Genomic DNA, 19,080 nt, shown 5'->3' with positions numbered 1-19,080 from the left:
GCTAAACTACTTACCTTTTCCCCCATAATGGACTAGTACCAGAAGTTTCTGCCCCCCGTCTTACTGGCCGCTCACGCTTTTGTTTTCTGTTCCAGGTGAGGAGTATCAGAGAATCGAGTTTGGCGTCAGTGAAGTGATCGACCCGGACGCCGCGCAGCTCAGTAACTCCGATTACAGTATTTCCAGCACCCTAAACCCGCAGGCTCCGGAGTTCATCCTCTCTTGCAGCCCGACCCAGAAATCCCCCGACGACCTCATCCATACTAACAACTGTGACGCCATCGACGGTCAGTACAGCGAAGCGGCTGCTCAGGACGGTAGTGGCAACGCAGACAGCGATGGTACATCCGGGCAGAGGGAGCGGAAAAAGAAGAAAAAACGTCCTCCGGGGTATTACAATTACTTGGACGGTGTTAGTGATGGCGGCGCTCCTGCGGAGACCCTTGTGAACGGGCACGCCAGCTCTGCAGGACCTCACAGTATAAGCACAGACGAGACGGAGTTTGCAGATGACGTTCGGGCGTCTTCGGCCTCTCCTAGGACTTGTTACAGCCCGGAGCTTTCTGTGGACTTCACCGACGAGGCTGTCACTGACGACAGCTCTTGTAATGCACTAGACAATGGCAGGACTGCTGGTCAGCCCGAGGGATGCCCGGCCTCAGACCCGGGGCGGGAGAGCCCGCTAAGGACATCTGACGAGCAGCCGCCGGCTGTCTCTGATACTACTGAAAAGCTTGGGGTAACAAACGGACAAACGCTCGACGCCGCAGAGGACGCTGCCGCCTCCAACGGGGTGGATTTACATCCCGAGGCCGAGCAAGGCAAGCCAGACGATACGTCCTTATCTCAGGCCGGCAACCAGCTTTCCTCATCGGCCCCCGGCAATCCACCAGCTAAGTCTTGGGCGAGTCTCTTTCACAATTCCAAGCCCTCACCAACCCCACTGGTGGCTTATGTTGAATCTAAGCCAGCTTCTCCTTCTGCAGCCCCTCCGGCCCCCGAGAAACCGCTTGACATTAAGGAGGGCCCCGTTCCTGTGTCAGAAGACCCGGTAGCCATAAAGATTGCAGGTATCCGCTGCTCCGCAGGGGGATGAAGTGTTTACTTGGTCTGTAAAGTATTGTATTGTACTCCTGGTTTACCACAAGGTGGCGCCACAGGTGGAAGCAGTTTAAAGCCTCATGTCCACGGGGGAAAATCAGGCCCACCGCGGATTCTCCATGCAGAGTCCCACAGCCGGTCCCTCCTTTCCCGCGGACATGAGGCCTAAAAATAAGAATTTACTTACCTGTCCGGACGCTGCGGATCTTCCCTCCGTGGATGTGTGCATGCACCGTGCATTCTTTTTTTTTTTGCTCTCCCGCGCCGGAGAGCAGGAATTCAGCCGCGGGTGTGCTGCGAATCCGGATGACCTCCATAGGCTTTAATAGAAGCCTGTGGGAGCCGCCCCTGTGGGAGACCCGCACTAAAAATGGAGCATGCCGCGGGTGTTTTCCCGCAGACACAATCTGCGCCTCGGGGAAAATGACATCCGCAGGTATTTACTTACCTGCGGGTGTCCAATGCATCCCTGTGGGGCGCGGATCACGTGTGCGGGTGACCCGCTGCGGATCTGTCCCCGTGGACATGAGGCCTAAAGCTCCCTGAGGCTTCCTCACACAGATGTAAACAGCCTTTTTACTGTATTTTTGCATATTTGCGGCATGTTTTTACACGTATGTTTACTGCGTCTTTCGCAGGGGGTGTCGCTGTTTTTTAAACCAGTCTCCTGCAAACCTGCGTAAAACCGCAATGAATATACGTGTAAATGCGTATCGGCTGCGATTTTACACGATCCTTTAGACTTTAATGATTTTGGTACATAAAAACGGACTAATAACAGGAATCCTGCGATTGTTTTGTGTGTAAAAATCGCCCCTCTGAATAACCGACTGCGAATCAGTTATTAGTCCGAATTACACGCATAATACAGATGGAGATGCGCCTGTGTGGATGAGCCCTGATAGATGAATGGCGCTCGGCTCATCCAATGGGGGGCCGGCCCTCAGCTGGACTGTTACATGCCAGCAGGTTGGGGTGGCGAGCGGTGGACTCCGAAGTACTTACAGTCCAGAGTCTTGCCTTGGCTCTCGTCTTCCAAGCTCCCTGGCATGGTGGGGTGGGCCGGGGGTCTGCAGTTCTCGCACCAAGGGGAAGGCCTCGCTAAGGGCAACCTGTCAGGTCCCGAACGGTGCCCGGGCTGCAGACGCTGCAATATTGTAACGCTGATTCCAGTCGCTTCAGGAGTTTTAGAAAACTTGCATTTCAAAGTTTGCATTGAGCAGCGGGGAGGAGTCGGCGCAGCTCATTAATCATGAAGTCGCCTCTCGCCCCCTGCCTTTTTCTAAATCTCTGTACATTTCCCCGACAGTATTCCTCCTCTCATATATCCCTCTGGTCCCCATCCCGTGGTCTGGGACACTGCGGGCTGGTCTGACTGGTTAATGACGGCAGCGTCTAAGGCTGGGTTCACACAGGGCGGATTTGCCGCGCGGCAAATCCGCCCGCGGCTGCTAATCTCGGGATTAGCCAGCCATGTGGGCCCCACACGGGACGGCCAATCCGCTGCTGCCGCTAATCTCGGGATTAGCCAGTTATGTGGACGAGATTTCTCAGAAATCTCGTCCACACGGGACGGCCAATCCGCTGCTGCCGCAACGGAAAAGCAAGCGGCCGGGCCTCTTCAAAGCCGCCGCGGCTTAGGCAGGGTTCACACAGGGCAGATTCCCGACGGAAATCTTGCAGTTTGGCCGCAGCAAAAACCGCGAGATTTCCGCCGGGAGAACCGCCGCGGCTTTGAAGCGGCCCGGCCGCTTGCTTTTCCGTTGTGGCCGGCGCTCCCACAGAGGAGAGCGCGGCTGCGACGAAAATAAACAAAAAAGGAAAGGTAAACAGACATGCTGCATCTTCTGAAGCTGCGGCGGCCGCAGTCGCGGTTTCAGCCGGACTTAACGCAGCGGATTGGCCGTCCCGTGTGGACGAGATTTCTGAGAAATCTCGTCCACATGGCTGGCTAATCCCGAGATTAGCGGCCGCGGGCAAATCTGCCCTGTGTGAACACAGCCTTAAACCGCGGCTGTTCTCCCGGCGGAAATCTCTCGGTTTTTGCTGTGGCCCTGTGTGAACCCAGCCTAATGATGCTTGCTATGCACCGTGCACCTCACGTAGCCCGAGAAGCTGCTGCGGCCATCTTTGTCCGGGTCCGGAGGGGCGCTTCAGGAGGTGCTGCGTCTAGACTGAAAGATAATCGTTCAGTTTAAACGCCACTAACAAGAATCGTGCGCTGCTTGTTCAGTTTCAGCCGGCATAAGAATCGGCGCCGACTCGTTCACGTCTCAAGCAGTTTAAACACCGATCTGTCCTAGGAATGTGGAAATCTGAACGCTTACGGAATGAATCAGTCTAAACGCGCCGCCCGCGTGCAAAGCGAGATCCGTTTGTGTCTGCAACTGACAGAACGCGGACCCGTTGGGGTGAATGCCGCCGTTCGCACGGGCGTTTCTTGATTTAAAAAAAAGAAAAAACTACATTGCAGCGCATCCTATTTTGGTTCGTTTTTTTGGGCACCAAAATTGCCCATTATTGTCAGTGGATGAGTGGAAAGAAGGAGCGTTGGCATGGCGACGTGTGCCCCGCTTACCCCTCACCCTTTGACTTCCCTGGGTTGTGACTTACAGGGGTTGTACCAAGTCATCTCCTATTCACAGGGGCTCCCGTGCCCGCTGTGCCCATCACTGCGGGGGCCCGTCTACCTCCTGCATGTACGTTCGTCCCACTGAAAGTGAATGGAGTGTCTATGCCGTTGTGCGCCCAGAGCTCTGCTCAGTCGGCTCCTCGCTGCGGAGGGCGCAGTATGGAGGACATCGGTGTCCCATTCTCAGGATCTGCGGGGGTCTCGGCGGTCAGAGCCCCAACATTTTTTTTTTTCACATGTGAAAAACAGATTACTCAATAACGCTCGGATATTAAAAATGCAACAAAAATATGTAAAAAGTGCAAAAACAGTGAAATGTGTCACTGACCAATATGCAGCCGCCGTGTGGAGGAGGAGGCGTCATGCAGGTTAATCATTATGTAAACATTAAACTAGAAAGCCCTTTCCCCAGTTGTCACATGTGATCCGTCCATCTCCAAAAATAGTGATCAAAAAGTCCTATATTTACCCCAAAATGGTAGCAAAACTCACTCCGCAAAAAAAGAGTGGGCATGGAAACCCGAAAAGGATAAATGTCTCCAGCAGGGGGAGTTACTGAGCCGCGCCGACTCTTCTCTGCTCCTCACAAACTTTGCAGTGTAAGTTTTCTAAAACTCCTGAAGCCGTCGGTATAAAGTGACGGCCGCCCAGAAGCCATCACTGTCGCCGTGAAGTGTCGCCGCAGTCCGGGCGCCATCAGCGACCACTGGGGTTGTGATGGAAATCATATCCGCGGGGCGCTGTAGATATAGATGCCGTACTGTAGCCGCGAACAAAGACTGCACTGTGCAGGGAAGGCGATCGGACGTGACCTGCGGCGTACTTACTCCTAAAGCTGCTTTGGGCAGCAGGTGGCGCTCTCAGCCTGCAGTGGGGGTGCAGGAGGCCCCGTGTTCTCCTATATGAAGAGAACGCTATCATCCACGGGAATTACTCCTTTAAAAACGACCGCAAAATCCGAGTCTTTATACCGCAGATTTTTATTGTGGATCTCTGGGCAGATTCCAGAGGATAAGTCGTCAGTAGTAAACAGCGGGACAACCCCTCTATATACTACGTCCGCAGGGGTCACCGTGTACATACATTACTTATCCTTATCCTGTATTATACCCCAGAGCTGCACTCACTATTCTGCTGGTGGACTCACTGTGTACATACATTACTTATCCTCTACTGATCCTGAGTTACATCTTGTATTATACCCCCAGAGCTGCACTCGCTATTCTGCTGGTGGACTCACTGTGTACATACATTACTTATCCTATACTGATCCTGAGTTACATCCTGTATTATACCCCAGAGCTGCACTCACTATTCTGCTGGTGGAGTCACTGTGTACATACATTACTTATCCTGTACTGCTCCTGAGTTACATCCTGTATTATACTCCAGAGCTGCACTCACTATTCTGCTGGTGGAGTCACAGTGTATATACATTACTTATCCTGTACTGATCCTGAGTTACATCCTGTATTATACTCCAGAGCTGCACTCACTATTCTGCTGGTGGAGTCACTGTGTACACACATTACTTATCCTGTAGTAATCCTGAGTTACATCCTGTATTATACTCCAGAGCTGCGCTCACTATTCTGCTGGTGGAGTCACTGTGTACATACATTACTTATCCTGTACTGCTCCTGAGTTACATCCTGTATTATACTCCAGAGCTGCACTCACTATTCTGCTGGTGGAGTCACTGTGTACACACATTACTTATCCTGTAGTAATCCTGAGTTACATCCTGTATTATACTCCAGAGCTGCGCTCACTATTCTGCTGGTGGAGTCACTGTGTACATACATTACTTATCCTGTACTGCTCCTGAGTTACATCCTGTATTATACTCCAGAGCTGCACTCACTATTCTGCTGGTGGAGTCACTGTGTACACACATTACTTATCCTGTAGTAATCCTGAGTTACATCCTGTATTATACTCCAGAGCTGCGCTCACTATTCTGCTGGTGGAGTCACTGTGTACATACATTACTTATCCTGTACTGCTCCTGAGTTACATCCTGTATTATACTGCAGAGCTGCACTCACTATTCTGCTGGTGGAGTCACTGTGTGCATACATTACAGTAATATGTGTCACTCGCCCCACCAGTGGTGTAATATGTGACGCTTTCCCCACTCCCTGCCGGCGGTGTGTGACGCTCGCCCCCGCCGGCGGTGCGATGTGTGACGCTCGCCCCCGCCGGCGGTGCGATGTGTGACGCTCGCCCCCGCCGGCGGTGCGATGTGTGACGCTCGCCCCCGCCGGCGGTGCGATGTGTGACGCCCGCCCTGCCGGCGGTGTGATATGTGACGCCCGCCCTGCCGGCAGCCCCGCGCGCCACACCAGCCACATATTTAACCCTTTCTGTCTAACGCTGCTTTCTTCTTGTTTCCAGAACTCCTGGAAGGCGTGAAGCTCATCCATAAGCCGGTGTCGCTGCAGCCGCGAGGACTCATCAACAAAGGCAACTGGTGCTATATCAATGCTGTATCCTTCACTACTATATATCTGCTATCAGGGAGTTGGGGGGCCCCATCCAGGACCCTCATATCGGGTAGAGCAGTTGTCTCTAGGACCCGGCACAGCAAGTTAACTGCACTTCCATACACATTCCATGTGATCGTTGGCGTCCCCGCAGCGGTTTGTAGTTGGGGGCCCTCCTAACAATAGTGTTACTGTATAAAGCTGGGGGCCCCTTTACTTCCCAGACATGAAACATTTCGGCAGCTGTCTAATGGACTGTTTAAATCTGTGTTCAAGCACTCTGCTTGCTGTCAGTGAATGGAACGCTCACTGTTTAGACCCAGAGGATGGGAGCCTGTCCTGCCCTGATACTTTTCTGCGCTGAGGGTTTGTTCCTTTTGCATCCCATCACTGAGGGGTGAGAAGTATTCGGTCTGCATAGAAAGCTGCAGAACGTTTCCTGACGCCGCGATGAGACGCCGGCCCTTTAAGGATGTGCAGTTTGGGTTGAAACACGCAAGGTTTTCACAGACTGAAACTGCTTATTTTTACTGCATATTTTGTCCTTTCTGCCTTGTTTTTGCGCCCGATTCATGCGTGTGAGAAAAACCCAAACGGCGCGCTGTCTAAATATACAGTCTTCGCTCCGTATTTCTAGCGCTCCCGTAGACTTGCCTGGTCGCGGTTGGTCCTTAATGCGGGACTGACGGCCGCACTGCGCTATTCGTCATGCAGTTAGGATAAACACGTGAGAAAAGCCTGAGCGCCCCGATCGGTTCTGCGGGGTCGGTGCTGCCGTGTTGTGCGCGGCGAGGAGCCCTGACGGCGTGTTGTCGCCACGTCTCGCCGTTGTCTTCCTTCACCCGTGGTGCAGACCCTACAAGCGCTGGTGGCGTGCCCACCCATGTATCATCTAATGAAGTGCATTCCAGCGTACAGCAGACTGCAGAGATCGTGTACCTCCACGCCGATGATCGACAGCTTGTAAGTACCCGCCGTTCTCATGAGGTGTTGGGGGGCTCCAACGGGGCGGCGCCACAACGGCGTGTATACATGTATACAGGCAGAAGGATTATGTTTCTTAGATTAGCCCCTATGAAAGGGTTCTCCAACGTTAGGATGTTGATGGCCTGACCTCGGGATCCTTCATCGGTGCCAGGGATCCCCCCTGGCAGCTGATGGACGAGGCTGCGGGGCTCCATTAAATGTCGCAGCGGCGTCATGTACATCAGTCACATGACTTGCAAGCAGCTCAGTCCCATTCAAGTTCACAGGACTGGACTGCAATGCCAGACACAGCCACTATGACATGTACGGCGCTGTGCTTGGTATGCAGTGAAGTGTCACCGCCTGAGTGCCGTGGTTGGTTCAGAAAGATGTTCCACGGGGGTCCCGCGCCGCAGACCCCACCCACCTGATGGGGAGGAGCCTTCTTTACACTCGGGAAACACCTTTTAATATTCATATTCTGGTACGAAGACGTATTGATCTGTGAGGTACATGACCGCGCCCGCTGGCATTACTGCTGCTGCTCACCTCATCTGCCCATCTTGGGCTCATGTTCGGCGGCCAAGCGTACACGGTGCACCCTGACGTGCCGTCTGGTGGAGCCACTCGCCCCGACCTTCTCTGTCACTTCATGTAAAGCTGCAGTCTGACGGCTTCAGAGCGAGGAGCGTTCGCACTCTTGGCACCCCGCTGCGCTGCCTTCAGTGCCGGGATAGAGAGGTCTGACCGCACTAGATCAGCAGCACCAGGTCACAGCAGATAGCGGGGTGCGGGCCGCGGCACCCGGGGAGACGGGCAGATGTTACACCACTCTCAGCATTTTGCAACATTTCAGTAGTTTATTTTGCAGGATGGCTGCTTGCTGACACTGAATGGAAATGTCCTTTGACCTCATGCTCTGCCTCCTCGTAGCTGAGGGGCTGCTACAGTGTTAGCGGTCATGTGTGCGCAGGCTAAGAGCTTTCACCTGCACTGATGTCTCACAGTGGAGAGTTTGGTGCAGTTGCATTGGGTCTACATGAGATTTCAGCCTCTGGATGTAAATGTTATTTCCATTCAGTGACAGCAAGCAGTGATGTTGGGAGGAATGAGAATTAAAACGTGGTATTAGGAAGTTGGAGAACTTGTCTGTGTCCAGGATTAGGATTTCACAGGAGGTTGTGTGTTGGGGTGTGGACGCCCGTACGGATCTCCCTGCAGCGCCGCTCGTTGTGGGCTCCAGGGGGCGCCGCTTCTCTGCTCTGATGCTCGCTCTCTCTTTCAGTGTTCATCTGATGAATGAATTCACAAACATGCCGGTTATTCCTAAAGCGAAGCAAGGTAAGTGCTGCGGGGATCCCTGTCCCTGGTTGGACAGTTGTCACATGTGTGATGTCACCGACAGCGTCCCGCTGCCTGCCATGTGACGGACGGGCCGTCAGCTGATGATGTCACCCGATGGTAGATTTTGCCATATAAAGCGGTGCCGGAATGGATCGCTGACTGGATACTCTTGTCTTTCCTGCAGCTACTGCCATTGATAAGGTTGTTCGCGACATTCGGCCCGGCCCGGCGTTCGAACCGACCTACATCTACCAGCTGCTGACCCTCTCCAAGTCTAACCTCTCCGAGAAGGTAAAGTCATGGAGGAGGGGAACGGGAGCCCCTGATCTGTTGTAGGGGGGACATATGGTGGAGCTGGAACCTAATGTGTGCAGGGGGGGACATACAAGGGAGCTAGGACCTAATGTAGGGGGACATACAGGGGAGCTGGGACCTAATGTAGGGGGACATACAAGGGAGCTAGGACCTAATGTAGGGGGACATACAGGGGAGCTGGGACCTAATGTAGAGGGCACATACAGGGGAGCTGGGACCTAATGTGTGCAGGGGGGGACATACAAGGGAGCTAGGACCTAATGTAGGGGGACATACAGGGGAGCTGGGACCTAATGTGTGCAGGGGGGGACATACAAGGGAGCTGGGACCTAATGTAGGGGGACATACAGGGGAGCTGGGACCTAATGTAGGGGGACATACAGGGGAGCTGGGACCTAATGTGTGCAGGGGGGGACATACAAGGGAGCTAGGACCTAATGTAGGGGGACATACAGGGGAGCTAGGACCTAATGTAGGGGGACATACGGAGGAGCTGGGCCCTTATGTGTGCGGGGACATATGGGGGAGCCTGGGCCCTTATGTGTGCAGGGACATACGGGGGAGCCTGGGCCCTTATGTGTGCAGGGACATACGGGGGAGCCTGGGCCCTTATGTGTGCGGGGACATACGGGGGAGCCTGGGCCCTTATGTGGGCGGGGACATACGGGGGAGCCTGGGCCCTTATGTGGGCGGGGACATACGGGGGAGCCTGGGCCCTTATGTGGGCGGGGACATACGGGGGAGCCTGGGCCCTTATGTGTGCAGGGACATACGGGGGAGCCTGGGCCCTTATGTGGGCGGGGACATACGGGGGAGCCTGGTCCCTTATGTGGGCGGGGACATACGGGGGAGCCTGGTCCCTTATGTGGGGGGGGGGGAGGCAGCAGGGATGCGGTGGCCCTAATGAAGAGCCTGTGGACAGATGAGGCCTTATTGTGTAAAGAAGCTAAGAACCCCCCTGGACTCCCCGGTGTGCCTCGGGTCTGTCGCTGGTATTATAGATGAAGTCCGTATTCGCAGGTTCTGGGCTGGACGCCATCTTTGATAACTACACGTACAGGAAGGTGCGGCGCGTCTCAGAGTTAATCCATTCTGTATCCAACAGAAAGGAACAAAGACCCTCCAATTATAGTAGAGCCTCGTTTCTGTGACTTAGGGACGAAGGGGGGCCGGTGGGGGGGGGGAGTAAGTTTTACCCTATGAAATGGGTATTTTGGTGCTCGTTTTCCGAAAATCTCAGGAAATGATTGCACTCATGTCCGTGTCGTTAGCATTCATCAGTTAGGAAGGTCTATAATGTAGGAAGAAGAGAATCACAGTGCAAGTCAAACAGTGTGTGGTCTGAGGGACCTCCGGTGTGTGGAGGGGAGCGGATGGGGACCCCCGGCGTGTGGAGGGGAGCGGATGGGGACCCCCGGCGTGTGGAGGGGAGCGGATGGGGACCCCCGGCGTGTGGAGGGGAGCGGATGGGGACCCCCGGCGTGTGGAGGGGAGCGGATGGGGACCCCCGGCGTGTGGAGGGGAGCGGCATGGGGACCCCCGGCGTGTGGAGGGGGAGGAGGGCTTGTTGAAGGGAAACCTCCTGGTCTGAGGCATGCTGGGTGACCACTAGCCATTTAACCCTGTGTATTCAGCTCTCGTGCTGATGCTGCTCCGGACTTCTTCTGGTTTTCGAATGTAAATAAGTTGATTTACTGACAGCAAGCAGAGATGGTTAATTTGAGACCGTGTGATAAGATTGCACTATCCGGTTAGTAAGCTTCACTTTAAGGTCAGCGACCTCTTCATAACGTTTTGGCTGTAATTGGCGGCTGCTGTGGAAGATTCTTATGGGAGCTTCCTGATTGGTTGTGAGGGATCACCTGACCTGTGTAGTGCCGTATACAGTGTAACGCAGAGCTTGTATATAGGCGATGCTCATCCATATGTTGTCTCTCTGCAGGGGCGGCAGGAGGACGCGGAGGAGTACCTGGGCTTCGTGCTGAACGGATTACACGAAGAAATGCTGTCTCTGAAGAAGCTGCTGTACCCGCAGAACGACAGTACGGTCACCCCTCCCCCCCCCCCCCCTCCCCCTCCTCTCATGTTTGGCGCAGATTGTCCCGGCCGTCCGAGCAGTGATGTCCTTGTGGATTATCTGCTTATTTCCCGATTGCAGAGCTGTACCGTGCCGCTCGTTATCTGCATGTTCTTGGGTCGCTGGATGCGTCTGCGGAGGCCGCGGGGATCGCCGCTCCCCCCAAAAACTTCTGTCACGTTCTGCAGCCGCGTTTGTGCGATTTGCCTAAAATCCATAGTGGCCTGAAATGTGGCAGCGGATGGGCTCGTCGGTGAGCGCAGCGCTCTGCCAGTTGTGTGCCCACAGCGGTGATGGCGCAGGCGGAGAACAATAGAGCATACCTCCCGGGGCGACATAACGCCGGGCCCCCTTACACGAAGCGATTACCGCTCAGAGAGCTCTATGAATTTTAGCGATAACCGGTGACTGCGAGCGAGAGCGCCTCTTGGGGGCCTAAAAATGATTGCGGCTCGTTGGGTGTAAACAGCGTTCATCAAAAAGATGTTCATCATTTAGTAATAAGACCTGCAGCGCCCCCCGGAGGCGAGGAAGTATAACCGTTACGGGTCCCAGGGTGCGACAACAGAAAGCTTAAAAACCTACAAATTCGGTATCGCCCGTCGGCGCGGAGCCAAGCGCACGGCAGCGCGAACGCCAGAGACTAAACTCGCTGAAATGGATGGATTTTTTTATTTTTTATTTCTTCCCACTTTTTTGTTAAAGGTTTTTCCGTACGTTTAATGATGCGACTCGTCCCTCTAATAATGAGCCCCGTGGGGTCGCCAATGGGACATTAAAATGATGGAACTTTTAAGGAAATGGGGAAAAAACACAAAAATGAAAAATCTCTGGTCATAAAGTGGTTAAAACAAACTAAACCGTCTTACAAAAAGCCGCGATCCAATCGCGCTCCCCGCGGCGGTGAGAGTCCAAACTGCCCAAACATCACAATATTCTCAAGTTGAAAAGGAAAAAAAATGCCACAATTCTGATATTTTTGTCACTTCCCCCAAAAAGTCATAAAAAGTGCTTAAAAAATAATTATACGTCCCCCAAAATGGAGGCAAGAAAAGTTCTGTCCCGCCGTGCGACAATCGCCCTCGTGTGGCGGTCAGCGGGAAAACACTTCATGGATGTGCAAAGGATTAAAAAAACAAATGGAAACCTGAGAATTGGTCAGCAGTTAAAGGGTTAATCACTTCCCTTCCGGAACCTCCGTATTTTTGGCGTTGAGCTTTTTTGTGATTAGCCCTGCAGTGTAAACGCCCTGCGCCTACGGCAGACGCGATGCTCTGCAGGCCGTGGCGCTATTTCTGTCCGGTGTTTCTCGCCCTGTCATTGTGGCATCCTGGTACAGCGGTGGTTGCTGTTGTCTCTCCAGTTCCGGCTGTAATCGCTGCTGGTGACCACCAGGAAGCGCCGTGCCTCCTCCACGCACCAGCAGACTTCCTGACTAACCGGCCTACGCTGAGGACGCAACACAAATATAAGTCCCTACGCCCAACCCGCAGTCTGACCCACTTGTGTGCCCTCGTCTCCGGGTCACGGTGGGCATTGTATGTAGTTATCAGCTTAGACCGTTTAATAACGCCAGGGTACGACTTGTGGGAAACTACAGCTCCCAGCATGCTGCGCCCGCCGCTGACTGCAGGGCATGCTGGGACCGGGGCGGCCCCGCGTCATACCGGGGCGGCCCCGCGTCATACCGGGGCGGCCCCGCGTCATACCGGGGCGGCCCCGCGTCATACCGGGGCGGCCCCGCGTCATACCGGGGCGGCCCCGCGTCATACCGGGGCGGCCCCGCGTCATACCGGGGCGGCCCCGCGTCATACCGGGGCGGCCCCGCGTCATACCGGGGCGGCCCCGCGTCATACCGGGGCGGCCCCGCGTCATACCGGGGCGGCCCCGCGTCATACCGGGGCGGCCCCGCGTCATACCGGGGCGGCCCCGCGTCATACCGGGGCGGCCCCGCGTCATACCGGGGCGGCCCCGCGTCATACCGGGGCGGCCCCGCGTCATACCGGGGCGGCCCCGCGTCATACCGGGGCGGCCCCGCGTCATACCGGGGCGGCCCCGCGTCATACCGGGGCGGCCCCGCGTCATACCGGGGCGGCCCCGCGTCATACCGGGGCGGCCCCGCGTCATACCGGGGCGGCCCCGCGTCATACCGGGGCGGCCCCGCGTCATACCGGGGCGGCCCCGCGTCATACCGGGGCGGCCCCGCGTCATACCGGGGCGGCCCCGCGTCATACCGGGGCGGCCCCGCGTCATACCGGGGCGGCCCCGCGTCATACCGGGGCGGCCCCGCGTCATACCGGGGCGGCCCCGCGTCATACCGGGGCGGCCCCGCGTCATACCGGGGCGGCCCCGCGTCATACCGGGGCGGCCCTTCAGCTTCATCTAACTTTACTTTTCTGTCTCCCCATAAAGAAATATCAAATGGACCCGAAACTCAGCCGGTGAATGATGAAAATGACGTAAACCAACATGGAGACCAAGGCGAAGGCAGCGACGAGGAGTGGGAGCAGGTGGGACCCCGGAACAAGTCGTCGGTCACCCGGCAGGCGGACTTTGTGCAGACTCCCATCACGGACATCTTCGGAGGGCACATGAGGTGGGGGTCCTTGTATCGCTGCTCTTACGTCTTGTGATCCCTAGGGCTGCGTTCACACAGCAGACGGATGTGGGGTCCGCGCCGCGCCAATCCTGCGTCAGATCCACAATGTAGCATCACTAAAGATAATGTAAATCGGCTGCAGTTTGTAGGAGGCGGCCGGTCACTGTGTGATGCCCATGCCTCCCAGTCATATCTGCCGGCGCTACAAGTGGAAGTTTGCGGCTCGGCCACCGATATCACTGCAGAATCTGTGCTGAAAAATCCAACATACGTTCAGACCGTGCGAACCGAAAAAGGGAAGGAGTGCGCGAATCCAAAAATGTCATCTTAGTGTCAATGGAGAGCAGCGGTGACATCACTGAGAATGCCGCCTATCCATCACTAGAGAGCAGCGGTGACATCACTGAGAATGCCGCCTATCCATCACTAGAGAGCAGCGGTGACATCACCGAGAATGCTGCCTATCCATCGCTAGAGAGCAGCGGTGACATCACTGAGAATGCTGCCTATCCATCACTAGAGAGCAGCGGTGACATCACTGAGAATGCCGCCTGACCATCACTAGAGAGCAGCGGTGACATCACTGAAGATGCCGCCTATCCATCACTAGAGAGCAGCGGTGACATCACTGAAGATGCCGCCTATCCATCACTAGAGAGCAGCGGTGACATCACTGAGAATGCCGCCTATCCATCACTAGAGAGCAGCAGGGACATCACTGAGAATGACGCCTATCCATCACTAGAGAGCAGCGGTGACATCACTGAGATTGCCGCCTATCCATCACTAGAGAGCAGCGATGACATCACTGAGAATGCCGCCTATCCATCACTAGAGAGCAGCGGTGAAATCACTGAGAATGCTGCCTATGCATCACTAGAGAGCAGCAGTGACATCACTGAGAATGCCGCCTATCCATCACTAGAGAGCAGCGGTGACATCACTGAGAATGCCACCTATCCATTACTAGAGAGCAGCGGTGACATCACTGAGAATGCCGCCTATCCATCACTAGAGAGCAGCGGTGACATCACTGAGAATGCCGCCTATCCATCACTAGAGAGCAGCGGTGACATCACCGAGAATGCTGCCTATCCATCGCTAGAGAGCAGCGGTGACATCACTGAGAATGCTGCCTATCCATCACTAGAGAGCAGCGGTGACATCACTGAGAATGCCGCCTGACCATCACTAGAGAGCAGCGGTGACATCACTGAAGATGCCGCCTATCCATCACTAGAGAGCAGCGGTGACATCACTGAAGATGCCGCCTATCCATCACTAGAGAGCAGCGGTGACATCACTGAGAATGCCGCCTATCCATCACTAGAGAGCAGCGGTGACATCACTGAGATTGACGCCTATCCATCACTAGAGAGCAGCGGTGACATCACTGAGATTGCCGCCTATCCATCACTAGAGAGCAGCGATGACATCACTGAGAATGCCGCCTATCCATCACTAGAAAGCAGCGGTGACATCACTGAAGATGCCGCCTATCCATCACTAGAGAGCAGCGGTGACATCACTGAGAATGCCACCTATCCATCACTAGAGAGCAGCGGTGACATCACTGACCATACCACCTATCCATCACTAGAGAGCAGCAGTGACATCACTGACCATACCACCTATCCATCACTAGAGAGCAGCGGTGACATCACTGAGAATGCCGCCTATCCATCACTAGAGGGCAGTAGTGACATCACCAAGAGTGCATCCATTAGTGATGTCGCTTTTCTTACCTCCCGGTTAGTCAGACTTGCTCTCTGTATTCCGGTGCGGGACGTCTCTTATCGGTTCACCGCTCCGCGGTACGGTCGGGATGTCAGACGTGTGAGACTTGCGGTTCTCTTTCTCAGACGGCGCAGTCTGCACGATCCTGAGTAACATCTGCCGTCGGCGGAGGAAGGGTGTGGGATGAGGATGTAACGTGACACTTCCCCTCACCACTAGGGCTTGCACTCTGTGCCATGTGGTTAGCACGGACACCCATTAATGTGCCGCCCTCTCCTGAGTCTCGGGGCTTTGTGATTTGGCAAAGAACGTTTCATCACTGATTGAGCCAAGACTGAGGGGAAACCATATAAAGGAGCATTTCATGAAGACGTCTCGCACCGCATCGGCCATGTGAGACACCGACACGGGCATCTTAGTGGCCCTTTAAAGAACCGCCCTGCCCTATGCAGATGATGATGGCGTGTTGGCCGTTTACCTGCGGCCGGCGCAGGCATTTATCTCTGTAGTGCGGCTCCCCCTGGTGTTCACTGTCTATAGTTACATGCAGGTAGGGAGCTGGAGGGCACAGCCGCTCGGTCCAGGCAGGCACGGGCTATCTAGAACTATGGTGTGACCTTTTCCCTCTATGCTCGCTGCGTTGCGTTCAGGCAGTAGTAGTGCACCCGAGGGTAACGGGCTACTATCTTCTGTTGCAGATCTGTCGTTTACCAGCAGAGCTCCAAGGAGTCGGCCACCTTGCAGCCATTCTTCACCCTGCAACTGGACATTCAGTCTGAAAAGATCCGCACCGTCCAGGACGCTCTGGAGAGTCTCGTGGCGAGGGAGTCTGTCCAGGGTTATACCACCAAAACCAAGCAAGAGGTGAGTGCTGGCCCGCGCCGCTCATCCGTGGATCGCTCCACTGGTGCCTCGCTGCATCCGTTCCACTCCCAGGGCTGCGGCCGCCATACATGTCTCACATCTGATTACCTCCCGACCCGTTGCTGACCCGAGGACTTACTGTGAGCAGCCACTGATAATCGCCAAGTACAGCTATCTGATGGGTTGTTGGAAAGTCTCCGACCTAATCTGCACCCAACGCTGCCTCAACGCTGCCTCATACATTATGTGGAATACTCCAGTCACATCCAGAGCTGCAGCCACTTTTTAGGTAGCTTTTTCCATGATTTCCACTAAGGCCTCTGGCACTCTGGCTGTGAGTGCGGGCTCAGAGGAGAGGCTCGGGCGCCTCGCATGGCACACCGACACCAGTCTGCCGTCTGACTGACACGGCACCGTCATGTCTCATCCGTATAGCAGACAGGAATACAGCAGGCCGGGAATCTAGTTCATTCCTGACCGGGACGGAAGGCTTTCACCTACAAAACAGTGTAAAACATGGCACCACATATCTGGGGTGCTGTAAGTGTGAGTGATGGCCCCATGGTGGCAGTTCATGGTCGAAAACACTGGTGACTGTTTCCCTTTAACCCCTTAGTGACGGCCGATACATCTTTTTACTGACCTTGGTAATGGGCTTTAACCCATTAAGGACCAGGCGTGGTAAATATACGGCGTCTGATCCTGGGTTTAAAACCACGCCGATAGTAAAATTACGATGGGCCTTTAAGCCTCCTGGCTCTGCAATCAATTAGATGCAGGACAGGTTATCAGCTGTTAGTGACAGCTGATAACCCGGAGGAGAAGGCAGGACAGGTATTTAATCCTTCCTGCCTTCTGCTTCCCCGAGTACACAGCACTCAATGACCACTGTGTGGGGAAAATGGAAGGGTGTCTTCCACTATGGGATCCGGGGATCATGTGACTGCCGGGGTTTCCTGCTACAGCAGAGCTGGAGGGTCATACTAGACCCTGACCAGCTCTGCCAGTAACTGTCACTACAGGGGTTGTTTTCCCTGTAACTGGGTCACTATGGATGCGGCTCCGGCTACAGGGGGTAAGTGTCAAATAAAAACGTGACTGTCCCACAGAGGTCTTACATGATGACAGCAGGGATATAGATAGTAAAAAACACCATCCAGACATCAGTGGAACAAAATTACAGAATAAACCAACAATATTTACATAAGAAGGAGAATAACACAAAACGCCATCCAGAACCGTCGCCGTCCGTAAACCGAAACCATACGTACAATATATCAATGTCTGGAACAATTAGAGGAGCTGCTGCTGTACTTATAGCATAAATCTACTAAATTACAAAATAACTTTAAATGTAAAAAAAATCATTTTACCCCCAATAAAACTAAAAAATGGGGAAAAAGTCAGTGAAAAAGATATTTAACAAATCGCTCTAAATGTCGCCGGAAAAAGCAGTAAAATAATTTTGGTAGCTAAAGGAAACAAAATACGGCAGTAAAACCGCCACATGGGTGAAATCCCTGAAACGGGTCTGGTCCTTAAGGGGTTAAATCTGCATATCTTTTTAAAGCAGTGGCCTAGCTGACTGCCAACAGCCCGGCTCCTGCGCTAAGGCTCCTGCGCTAAGGCTCCTGCGCTAAGGCTCCTGCGCTAAGGCTCCTGCGCTAAGGCTCCTGCGCTAAGGCTCCTGCGCTAAGGCTCCTGCGCTAAGGCTCCTGCGCTAAGGCTCCTGCGCTAAGGCTCCTGCGCTAAGGCTCCTGCGCTAAGGCTCCTGCGCTAAGGCTCCTGCGCTAAGGCTCCTGCGCTAAGGCTCCTGCTCTAACCGTCGGTACATGCCTTAATAGCAACTGCAGCATGTAACAGATGGCAGCGGGAGACGTGGGAACCTTCTGCCACCCTGCGACACCCGCAGTGCCACCGGTCACAAGGTATGCAGCCGGGATCCCGTCTGTCATGTAACTCGGTGTATTAGACCCCGACTGGCAGAGTCTGATGGGCTCAGTAGAATGCGCCACAAAGGTAATGCAGTGTATTATCCCAGCCATCACATGATCGCCTCTTCAAGTTTCGTTGAGGGGAAAAAAGCGTCAATAAAGTTTAAACAGAGAAAATCCAGTTTAATTAAAAGGCATTTTTCTACACGAACCTTTTTGGATGAAATACCACAATTTAACCCCAAAATCCTCCGCATGGTTATCAGCGCCTTCAGAACGACAGACGATGAAGTATTTAGCTGCGCCCGCTGAACGCCATAAAAATAGTTTAAAGTAACGCTGTCTATCGTCAGCGCCAAAAATAAAGCCAAGCGACCTAGAGGCGACCGCGGCCAAGGAGGACCGCTCCCCTGTAGATACAACCCTCACGGCTCTCTGCGGCGAGCACTGATGACGTCACTCCCGGGCGCTGTACGATCACGGCCGGACAAACTTACACTCTTACACGTTTTTTTGTTTTTGCTGTACTATTGTTTTTTTTTTATTTCCCGCCGCCGTCTGCTGACCGTTATCATTTTCATGTCTTCATCGAGTTGTGCGACGTCTCCTCTTGTGCTCCGGTTATGTTGGGACCGTTTTGGAATATTTATGACCTACAGGGTGACCTAAAAGCACAATTCTGACTTTTTTTTTTCGGACGCCGTTCACCGCCCGCGGTAAATAATCAGTTACTTTGATAGGTCGGACTTTTCCGGACGCGGCGATACCAAATGTGTTTGTTTTATTATTTAGATTCCTTAATTGTAAATATGGCGAAGGAGCGTTTTTGTTTGCGTTTGTTTGTTTTTGTTTGTTTTTTCTTTTTTAATTTTTATAACTTTTTTTTTTTTTAATGATCAGTAAAACTTTATTTTAAACTTAGTTCTTACTTTTTTTTTTAGTCCCCAGGGGGAACAAGAGCTTGTGATGCTTTGATCGCTTCTGCAGTGTGATGTAATGCCATAGCATTAATTATTCTGCGATCA

General features: G+C 53.9%; 1 protein-coding gene across 1 annotated transcript in view; it reads left to right on the top strand.

Moving 5' to 3' along the window:
- Positions 1-19,080, top strand: part of USP10 (ubiquitin specific peptidase 10) — a 46,212-nt gene that overhangs the window by 13,370 nt on the left and 13,762 nt on the right. Inside the window, exons 4-11 of the mRNA XM_066583852.1 lie at positions 96-1,070; positions 6,131-6,222; positions 7,073-7,182; positions 8,471-8,526; positions 8,714-8,820; positions 10,787-10,886; positions 13,334-13,517; positions 15,956-16,121. Coding sequence (XP_066439949.1) covers positions 96-1,070; positions 6,131-6,222; positions 7,073-7,182; positions 8,471-8,526; positions 8,714-8,820; positions 10,787-10,886; positions 13,334-13,517; positions 15,956-16,121 — 1,790 coding nt within the window. The remainder of the gene's footprint in view (positions 1-95; positions 1,071-6,130; positions 6,223-7,072; positions 7,183-8,470; positions 8,527-8,713; positions 8,821-10,786; positions 10,887-13,333; positions 13,518-15,955; positions 16,122-19,080) is intronic.

The sequence above is a fragment of the Eleutherodactylus coqui genome, chromosome 11, assembly GCF_035609145.1.
Source record: "Eleutherodactylus coqui strain aEleCoq1 chromosome 11, aEleCoq1.hap1, whole genome shotgun sequence".
In the NCBI taxonomy this organism is placed as follows: Eukaryota; Metazoa; Chordata; class Amphibia; order Anura; family Eleutherodactylidae; genus Eleutherodactylus; species Eleutherodactylus coqui.
This window is presented reverse-complemented; position numbering and strand designations above follow the sequence as displayed.